The sequence below is a fragment of the Mus caroli genome, unplaced genomic scaffold, assembly GCF_978045245.1.
Source record: "Mus caroli unplaced genomic scaffold, Mus_caroli_1 scaffold_18, whole genome shotgun sequence".
NCBI lineage: Eukaryota > Metazoa > Chordata > Mammalia > Rodentia > Muridae > Mus > Mus caroli.
This window is the reverse complement of record NW_028227273.1, coordinates 30,625,580-30,636,817: the sequence shown is the minus strand read 5'-3', so window position 1 is coordinate 30,636,817 and position 11,238 is coordinate 30,625,580. Positions and strand designations below refer to the sequence as shown.

Genomic DNA, 11,238 nt, shown 5'->3' with positions numbered 1-11,238 from the left:
CGTCTGGGAGGATGTTTATACATTAAAATCATTGTGGATGGGTGTGCTCTTCAGTTAGGTTATCAAGAAACTCTGTCAGTAAGTTAGGAGTAGGTATGGGCTCGAGGATAATGCCCATGGGGTTCTTCAGCCATGCCAGCAGCTTGTCGAAGAGTGAGGATAGCAACGAACTTCACCTAGCCTTCAGAATGATTTTGAAGTTGGAAAAAATGCCTCTAAACCCTCTATTTTAGTTAGATTACAGAAAGTCCTGTTTACCTTATGAGGCAAATACTTTAAGAGAATGACTAAAAGAGCCAGCCTTAGACTGGTCTGACCAGATATACTGTACCATTTAAAACCGTGGAGCCTGAAGGAGGATATGAAGGTAGGAACACAAGAGACAGAATTTTTTATTCTAATCTTATATGTATGCTATCTATACAGAATCGGAATGACACTTTCTATAGTGAAATCCTGCCTTTGCCCTTTGCAGGAGGAAAAGGTGTCCGTAGCATCAATGACTGGACAAAGAAGATGCCAGCCACTTCAGAAGTAGTTTTGCATTGCTGTGGGGGCATAGGAACACTATTGCTATTCTTAACTCTAAGACTATTTTTCTAGCATGTTTTATTAGGAAAATTAGAATTCTAATCCTTCTAAACAAAATCAGCTTTTGTTTAATTTAATAATGTGGGTATAACCTATTACGTAACTGACTCAGAAACATGCCTTTGAGGCCTTTATGAACCATGAAAGATCATTCTTGATGGGCATAATTGATAGCAGTCCCACGTTAGGTTTGGAGACAGTCAACTGAAGTGAGGCATCACAGAACATCAAGCGTTTCCATAGTCTGAGTCAGCCCAGGAGCCAAGCTCTGCAGAGGACTGTGGGATTGCTGAGAATGTCAGGCAGGAAAGGGTAACTGCTCTTAAGTCAGAGCCTCTGCAACAGCTCAAGCTTGCTAGCTGCCTCTGTAAGTGACTATGTGGTCCCTACCCCCCCCGTCAGCTCAATCCAGAGCTCTTTAAGGGTTGTGTTGTTACTGACTCTAAATCCTTCAAGGGTTGTGTTTAAAAGTGATAGGAGCACACAATTAAATATTAGAAATGAACACCGAGTATATCCTGTTTATTGTTTATGATTTACACGGAAAATGCCAGGCTGGGATTGTAGAACAATAAACCAATCATCACAGTTAGACCTGGGCTTTTGAAAACCTTGCATTCCGTTTTAACAGTTCATATATATTTAACAGCTTATATATAAATCCATATCACAAATAATCTTAAAAGTTAGTTAGCTTAGAGATAACAACTAAGAAACACAAAAGAAATCCACATGAGTTGAACTTTAAATATCAGCATTCACATACGAGAAATAAGAAAATGTTCAAAAAATTAAAATTAATAGGCCAAGTAACAACATAAAATAGAGAAATAAGATAAATGACATTTTATCAATATTTTTACTATTTCTAATTTACCTTCATATATTCTTAACTTTTCAAAAGGATCCAAGATAAGATCAAATAATATACTGGGGTCTGAACTTGTCAGGTTTGTTACCATGAAAGTCCTAAAACTTCATTTTCTTTTCTAAAAAAATTGAAACAAGTCTCATTCAGCTTTCTCCCCACGGCAGCTGTGTATGCGTAGTAAGGAGCCAACAGTGAGGGACGGTAACAGATGGAAAGCAAAAACAACAACAGCTTTCTTACGTTCAACTCTCTGGTTGAGTTTGGAACCAAACCCCTTTAACAACTGGCAGATGATAGCTACATCTTAATAGGCAAAGAAGAAATATTTTCTTTGGGACAGCTGCTATCTAGAAGAAAAACCAAGGTCCCGTAGTGACTAAACATAACATGTGGCTTGTTACACAGCAATCTGCAGCAGTGTAAGTTTAATCAGTAAGTGCCATAACTAATCAACAGTACATAAAAGAAAACAAATAAACCACACAATTCACAAATATCCACAGTATACACATAGGAACTAATGTTAATCTGGTATGACTTCTGACACTAACTGATCAATGAAATACAGTATGGAAAGATCACAGAGTAGAAAACAAGCAGAGATTAGTTTATACAACGCTGACTATATACATCAGGAGGAAACATGCTAACTAGAGCAACATTAAGGCCTCAATTTAAGCATCCAAAGTCACAGAAGCCCCAGAAAACCTCTAAATTACAAATTCACCACATTACTTGCATGCAATGTTCACTTGTGTTTTACCCATAAAAGGATACACAGTATTTGCTGTAAATACCAGCCACATTTACAATATATGCAAAAATCAGAAAGCAAGTGTTATGTTTCTTATATTTAAGCCTCAAATGTGCCAAAAGTGAAAATTCATTTATTTTTAAGACTGGAAAAAAGGAAAGACTATAAATGCTCAGAGATATTACACAGAGCTATTAAATGAAACTGCATTTCGGAAGCTACATAAACATTCCCGACACTATGAGCAGAGGAGCAGGTGGGTGCACACTTGCTCTATGCCTTCTAAGCCATTGTTCCCCTGTGCTGATGTCAGGTTTCACAGTGAGCGACGTTTACACCGATGTCTGTACAGACTTGCCCACTCCTGTGATCACCTAAAAGCTGTGCACCTCTTATTTGGGGTGATATAGTTACGAACATGACCATGTGCAAACCTTCAGACCTTCTAAAGTAGAACCCAAACTACTTTAAGCTAACTCTATCCAACTTCTTAAACAAACATGTCAAGAGTGTCCTGGACCTTCAAGTATTTAGCAAGTAGAAGCAGACTGGATCAGGGCTTAGATAGTGCTTCATAAGGCCAAAACATGAAACTGTGCCACGCATGAAGCACATCCGATTATTCACATGCTTTACTCGCCTTTAAACACATCCAGTGCTCACTGAAGAGTTTATTATGTGACCATTTCAGGAGGTTTACATCCAAGATGTATTTTTTTTTTTTTTTTTGGTGTTCTGGTCAAAATGTTAGTCTTTGTTTGGCATTCTGAAAAGCTCCAATCTTAACCTTCTCAGTATTATTATAAACCAAGAGGTTTCGATGTAGCAAAAGCAAAGGGACCAGTGAAAAAGCATGCTTTAGAATTCAGTTTATTTTCAATGAAACCAAGTTGTACTACTACTGCTGTGACCACAGTCTCCACGTCTGATGTGGGAAGGGAGCTTAAGGATGATCTCTTAGTGGCAGCTCTTTAGACACAACAGAAAGGTATGCCACAGAGATGACTACTGACGTCACAATCAACACCATGGTCAACTAAACAAGATGGATGCACTGCTTCAACATTCAGCTGGAAAAGGTTTAGTATGTTCTGCAAACCTAAGTTCAGTTTAGAAAGGTTAGTATTCTCTTTCTAAACTATGGCATATACTATATAGAGCATTTTAAATATATTTATATATAATCATTTGCACATCAGATTTAGAAGGAATTTGCAGATTTACTGTGTAGGATTTTGATCTCATTTCCACGGGATGGTTTACGGGGCTTCTTCAGCATTGTCATTTGCAGGCGAGGCATCAGGGTCAGGGTCAGAGGAAGCAGCTGCAGATGCGTCAATAACTGCGGGTGGGAAGTGACGGCGGCACACAGGGCATGTTCCGGACTGGGGAGAGGGAACAAACCAACCAGTCAGTCAGTCAGTCAGTCAGTCAGAAATCATAGTATCATTAGCCTAGAAGCAAGCCAAGTATCTCTTAAGAAAAGATTTGTTTTAAATTTCTATGTGTGCGCGCGCGCGTGTGCGTGCGTGCGTGTGTGTGTGTGTGTGTGTGTGCGTGTGCGTGTGCGTGTGTGTGTGTGTGTGTACATCAGGCTAGGTACCCATGGAGCCACAGTGTGTTAAGATTCCCCAAGAGCTAGATACAGCAATTGTAATTCATTTGACCTGGCTGTTACGAACCACACTCAGCTCCTCTGTAAAAGGCACATGCATTTTTAACTGCAGTTATCTTTCCCCCCAAATCAAATATTTACAAACAAAAAACACCTCAAACCCACTGACGTAGGACAACTCAACATTTTAATGCCAGACTCAAATTTCTTTTAGAGGAAACTGTGTACTATGGTCATGTTTGGGAAAGATACCACATAATTGGCTCACCAAAGTATACTGCCACCAGTCCCTTCCTTGTTATATACATGTAGTAACATGTAGTTACATACATGTTAGTGTAGACAGATGTGATAAAACACTTGGACTTCAGACCTTACTGTATTTACCAGGGAATCCATTTCTACAAAAAAAACAAGCTATGTGCCATGTAAATAACAAGCCAACCACAGACCTGGAAGAGAAGGTAAGTAAAGGTCTTAGGACCAACGGAAGACAACAGAGATCTAGCATCTAACAGACGATAGATCATTTCCTTGCAAATCTAATCTTTGTCCCAGTAGATCTCCCTGATAGAAGGGTGGTGAAGCTATCACACTGTTGAAAGCGACAAAGAGTTTTATCTTAGGAACCTTGTCCCCAGGAGTAGCTTCATGCTAAGTTTTTCCTCAGATGACGAAAACTAGATTGTTAGCCCACACTATAGCAAAAAGTCAAGGACATCAAGTACATAACTTGCCACAGTGAGTGGCTTCTAACAGCAGTATCACACAAACAAGTGTAGCTTTGGCCTAGGATGTACTAGCTATGTCATCTTAACACATGTAACAACCACTGCAATAGGGAACAGAACGTCAGTACATCTAGTGGGAACCACAATTGTACAAAACACAGAGTCCTTCTTAAGTCTCTATAACTAACTGAGAGTGTAAAGAAAGCTTGTCATATTGAAAAGGTAGGGTTTCAACTTATCTAGTTCTGTGTCTCATCTTACAGATGATATAGAGGAGAGCCAGGCTTCAAGAGCAAATGCACAGAAGAGCATATCTGAGGGCATGGCTTAGGGGCTTGAGAACAGAAGGCCTTGAAAGCCAAGACAGAAATCCACTCACTATTCTTCAAGTTAAAGAACATCACCTCAATCTGTCTTGTTTAAGGAAAGGGACGTCACAGGACCAGAGCCACAGTTTGCTAGAATGAGATGAGAAATGAAGCAGGCACTACCACAGGCAAGGAGGCAAAGGTTGAAGGGCTGGCAGGTGTGCAGGGGTGGACATGAGTCACAGGCTCAGATACACACTGTGCAGATTTGTAGCCTCTATTTCTGCTGTCCTTCTAATTTCAGCAATATCTTCTGACTAGCATCACCTCTGCTACCGTGCACTAGAATTACAAGTTCTTTCCTACATAGTTCTGACCTTAACTTCTGCTAACTTACTGTTACTTCTCCAGACCAGGTGCTTATACTATAATATATAAATACATTAAATATAATATGGGCTAGTCCAACTTTATATAAAACGTGAGGCAGATATTCTATTGTTTGAAATAGCCACCTATGCTATCATCAACATAACAGCAAATAAACAGGCTAAGAGAAAGCATCAGCCACTGTGTGGGAAGTCTTGAGACTCGAAGCACACATGGTCATCAGCAATCCTTGCGTTAACATGCAATTCACTCAATTTTCTGACATGTCTTTGTAATCTGTACCATAAATTAAGGTTTATTTGCTATTTCTTTAACAAGTCATCTCTAATTTTTACTACTAGAGCTGCTGTTATTTATGCTTTTAACACTTACTAGGCACTGGCTGCCTCCTAGGTTATCACACTAGCTCTCACAACACTATGATATACATATCACCATAGGAATAGATGTTAAAAAAACACCTTCAAATTAAAATGGAAAAGCCAGCACTAATCAGGTAGAACACTCAACTTCAACGTAAAAGAGCACTGAATTTCATGGACATTTTTGTGTTCCATTTATCCAACTCAGAGCAAGTGTCCTACAGAATGAAGAAATTTAGCGCTATCACAATAAAAAATTCTAACCAAAATGAGTTGGGGGGGGGGAGAGGGGGTAGGAGGGGAGAGGCAGAAGCACATAAATAGAATGTTTTAAAAGTTTGAACAGAAAAAAAAGTACTTAGAAATATATTTTTAAAAATCTATTAGGTATTAGAAGAAAACCTGTACAATCACTTTGGAGGAAAAAAAAAATAAAGAAAACCAATCCCATAAATGCCAACAACTGGGGACAGCATAGATGTGTGCACTGGTGGGTGGGGATACAGGTACTGGAGACAGGGCAAAGAAGCAGCTGAGGGAGGCAGAGGAATAATAGAAAAGATTTCAGCAAACTCGAAAGTCCAGTGAGTATACACCTTATCACAACCCAGGATGCAATGGCAACAGATGCTGGAAGGAACAGTGAACATCTCTACACTGGATTTCAGGGACTTTAAACACAGGTTAAGAACATAGTGACAGTAGAAGGCAACAGATGAGAAGAAAGGAGGGAAGGAGTGAGGGGGCAGGGTGGGGCTGCTCCAGGGAAGACGGAGCTACAACTGCAAGACAATGCCAGGAAAGCAAATTGGGGCTTCTACTAAGCTAGATGGTCAGCACCTGTCATGTGACAACAGAGATCACGGGGTGTTAGTGAAACTCTTTTTTTCTTATGTAACTCAAATACACTTAAAATTACTGGTAAGTCATTAAGGTAGGTCTATAAAAACTAGAGAAGGGGGTCACTTGATTATTGTATTTGTCTCATACATGTCTAGAAACATCTGTGCATACTTGCAAAATACCGTTTTATTATCACAATACACCTTGAGTGGTATAAAAGAGCCTTTTCAGATACTTCTGAAAACAATTTCAGGGCCCCGTAAGTGAAAAAACATTAAATAGCTGCTGTTGTCTAGATATGTGTCTAGATGAAATCAGCTTAAAGGTCACTATTGTTACTACTTATATTAAGTATTGTGAAACTATTATGCATTAAGTTTTAAGAAGTCCTTGAAACTCACCTTCTGTAGCCAGATGGAGACACAGGGCTTATGAAAGAAGTGATGGCAAGGCAGCTCTGTGGCAATGTCATCCTTGATGTACTCGCTGCAGCAGATGGGACAGCACTGCTCCTGGCCGATGGCTAAGAACAACAAACAGTGCACATGTGTCAAGCATAGCATTCAACAGGAATAAGACTGATCCCACGTGACAGCCATGGAAGATGAAAGAGGCAGAGGTTGACCAGTTAACTGACAAGCACGACTCTAGCAAAATAATTAGGAATTTCATCAGCATTCCTCTTTTAAAAAGACAGCTGGTTTACACTTAATCTTTGTGATTTTATTACACATTTTCTACTAGGTGAAAGTTTGTCAGCTTCTGGCTTAAAAAATATATTTTGTAATATACATTGTATATTACTAATATATGAATACATATATGTATACTTATATATATTACTTAACTACTTCATCTCCTAAGAGCCCCAATAACACATCAAAGTCTACCACATGCCATGCATCCCACCTGGAGAACTTAGACATTACCAGTGTGGTCCTCTAGAACCAGAGTCTCTGGAAGCCCATCAATGCTTTCCTTACTGGCAGGTGGATTGGCCACCTCAACGTCTACTGCAAGGGACTCTAAATGTGCCAGCGCAGTCTGAAAAGGAAAAAGTATAGTTCTTTGTTAGAAGAAACTGCAAAACAGTAATGGGAAACCATTTTTAAGATGTCTCATCAACCTATATTTATCACATTCCCACATTCTTTTCCTGTTAGTCCTTTGCCTATTTAACCACCAAGATCAAGTCAAATACGTCTCCTTTACGTGTATGCATGTACATAAGCACACACATACACGTCTGTAGAAAGCCCAGCCTATCACAAGCTTGGTTTTATTTTTAGTAATAAGCTCCTTGCTCATTATAACTACATTTTTCAAATGATTGGTCAGATCTCCTATGTGGGATCAACAACGTCAGAAAAAGGAACACCTTAGTGTTTACACTGTGACAACTGTGTAACAAACTGACTCCTGTGGCTTTATTTACTTGCACAGGATCAGCACATGCACACACTAGTCCACAAGTTACCCAGCCACCTTTATTTAGGGGCTTAAGTCCCTGTAAATGACTGTCCAGTGAAGGCTGGGAGAAGCAAGTGGTCACGTGCACGTTTGTATGACTCATCCTGTCCCTCTCATCTGACAGGCAGGCTGTCCCCTGCTGCGGCGGCTCTCACTGTGCGTTCTTACTGCACATGCTGCTGTTTCCTTTGCCTGGCACTCTCTGTCCATCCTCTAAGTCCCACTCTTCCAGAAAACCTCGGCCAGTAATCCCAAGTCACAATGGAGTCTTCTTTCTGATCTGCTCTCAATCAAGACAACTAATACCACACAGTTTATCACTTGTTAGCAGGCATATCCTAATAACATCGAAAGATCACAAAGCTATAACACTCCATCAATCTAGCTTAATATTTTATTATTGGGATGGCTATCAAAACTGGGCCCCCTTCCTGGTATGAATGCAAAAATGTCGTAGCTAATACAGAAACAGTATGGAAACTTCTTAAACATTTAAAACTAGAATTACTTAGCCAGGTGGTGGCGTCATACTCTGTTTAATCCTAGCACTTGCGAGACAGAGGCAAGTGGATCTCTGTGAGTTCAAGGCCAGCCTGGTCTACAGAGTGAGTTCCAGAATGGCCAATGATACACACTAGAAACACTGTCTCAAAAAAAAACCAAATAAAGCCAGGCGCGGTGGCGCACACCTTTAATCCCAGCACTCGGGAGGCAGAGGCAGGCGGATTTCAATGCCAGCCTGGTCTGCAAAGTGAGTTCCAGGACAGCCAGGGCTATACAGAAAAACCCTGTCTCAAAAAAAACAAAAACAAACAAACAAAACCAAATAAATAACTAAATGAAAATAAATAAATAAAAACAGTTACTATGCAATCCAGCAATTCAACTTCTCAAAACAGCTGAAAGCACAGACTAGCACAGATGTATCTGATCACAGCATGACTTATAATAGCCATACAGTGGGAAGGAACAAACCAAATGTGCACTGATAAAACACACTCTCACATACACACACTCAAATACTCCACACACATACATTCATAAAGATAAGAAAATAAATTTTTTGCTCAATACATTTCTCTAGGTATAAACCCAAAAAGTAATCAGGCAGAGGAAAGGCCTCCCTCCATTTCATTAAGGAATGTCATGTCCAGTAAAATTTTTGTGTTTAGCCGGGCGTGGTGGCGCACGCCTTTAATCCCAGCACTCGGGAGGCAGAGGCAGGCAGATTTCTGAGTTCGAGGCCAGCCTGGTCTACAAAGTGAGTTCCAGGACAGCCAGGGCTACACAGAGAAACCCTGTCTTGAAAAAAAAAAAACAACAACAAAAAAACAAAAAACAAAAAAAAAATTTTGTGTTTAAGTGTTAACGAAAATTTTTAACTTATCTGTACTGTAATTAAAATGAGAAAACTGTAACTCAGCTTAAACCAATTTTCCGCATTAAATTTTTATAATTACATCTTTATTGTGTGCCTATGTATGTATGTATGTATGTGTGTGTATGTATGTGTGTGTATGTATGTATGTGTGTGTATGCATGTATGTATGTGTGTGTATGTTTGTATGTGTGTGCCTATGTATGTATGTATGTATGTGTGTATGTATGTATGTGTGTGTGTGTATGTATGTATATATGTATGTATGTAGTGTGTGTGCAGGGGTATGGCTAACAGAGTACATCTTCCCGAGCTGGTTCTCTCCCACAATGTGTTGGGTCCCTGGGTTGAATTTTGCCTGCCAGACTTGGTAGAAAGCACCTTTTCCCATTGAGCCATCTTGCCAGCCTTGAATTAAATTTTTTAAAAAACATTTTCTTTGCAAAGATGCTCAAGCAGTTATTACTTAAGACTATGTAGAAAGTTCTAATATCAGTTATAAAAAAATTAAAGATGTTTGCTATTTTATTCTGTGCTCACTCAAACATGAGATACTAATATGAGTCTAATACATATTGCAAAGATCTGCACCAAAAGCTACTATGGGCCTAGTACTGGAAAAGAAATAGAAATAAAAGCAACTATTGATGAATGAGGTGTGTTGCTTAGTACACAAATAAATGAAAGCATGCAGGATTTGTTTTTGTTTTGAAAAGAATTCCAGTGTTGAGGTTCAACAATATAACGGGGGGGGGGGGGGGGGACCTAAATGAAAATATCTGGGTTTTAAATTGCGGACAAATACATTTCAAAATAAGTTTACATGTTTTAGTTTAAGAAAATAAAAAGAAGGTAAGAAGAGGTAACAAATGTGTCCCACTGCTGAAAAGTGTGCAATGTGTGAAAGGAAGCCAATCTAACTGCAAAAGTCAGTGCTCTGTGGACACCAGAGCCTCTCCGTGCCTGTGTATTCATGTGTAAACAGTCACAGTGGGAGTTATCCATTAGAAAGATACCTCCATAGCCTGGGCTAAGCGTTCTTCTAGTGCCATGTAGGTAAGGAACTGAGGATCCACATAAGAAATAGCTTCAGCAACTCCAAGTCCGTCTGCAAAACCATCAAACAGGCTGAAAAAAACAAACAAACCCAAAAGACCCATTTCATTTCAGTATCATTTCAGAAATCTTACAGTGAAGATAATTTTGTACTACCATATTGGTAGGCTGTACAAATTTTGTAAGCAGAAAACTTTTGAAATATTTGCATGTGAATTCTATGGACCAAAGAACAGGAAGAACAACAGAAAAGCTAAGTATCAAATATAAAGACTTAATATAGCCTATTGGCTGACCAGTCTGCGATCTCACTGCACTCAGTGTGCAATCCTCCCTGTCTGCTACTGACTCAGAAGCCTGCTTTACAGCAGTATTTTTACTCATTCAATCCTGTCCCTGTATTTTCCTCTCTGTTAATTTTAGTTTCCAATCTGGGTGAAGGTGAAAATATGAGAACAAAAATTATTGTATTTGAATTCTATCACTAAATAAGAGCTCTCCCCAAGCCCCTGCCCACTCTGAACTGCTTAGTTACTTTGGGTTTTACAAGATTTTATTTTCTCAAGTCTTCCCCAATCTCTCTTCTTCCCCTTGGCTAACAATCAGAGCACCTTCTTTATTTAATAGCCAGAAAACTATTTTTCACGAAACTGTTCATTTTTATGACTTCTGGTGCTAAAGAACTATAAGCCCATCAAGAAAAAAAGGTTTGAGTCTGGTGTAAAGCTATTTCCTTTACCCTTAAGTCAGATTACAAATTTTCCGTGGCCCTAGAATTAAGTATTTCAAAATTAGGACGTCCAGGCATGGTAGTACATGCCTTTATTTATCCTAGCATTGGGGAGGCAGACGCAGTAGATTCCAGTGGG

General features: G+C 39.3%; 1 protein-coding gene across 2 annotated transcripts in view; it reads right to left on the bottom strand.

Moving 5' to 3' along the window:
• Window positions 1-1,085: 1,085 nt before the first annotated feature.
• The window catches only part of Pja2 (praja ring finger ubiquitin ligase 2), a 51,911-nt gene continuing 41,758 nt past the window's right edge, over window positions 1,086-11,238 (bottom strand). For both annotated transcript variants that reach the window (XM_021186544.3, XM_021186545.3), the window contains 4 exons: window positions 10,330-10,441; window positions 7,395-7,509; window positions 6,867-6,988; window positions 1,086-3,601 (listed from right to left, as the gene is read on the bottom strand). In XM_021186544.3, coding sequence (XP_021042203.1) covers window positions 3,476-3,601; window positions 6,867-6,988; window positions 7,395-7,509; window positions 10,330-10,441 — 475 coding nt within the window. In that variant the 3' untranslated portion in view covers window positions 1,086-3,475. The remainder of the gene's footprint in view (window positions 3,602-6,866; window positions 6,989-7,394; window positions 7,510-10,329; window positions 10,442-11,238) is intronic.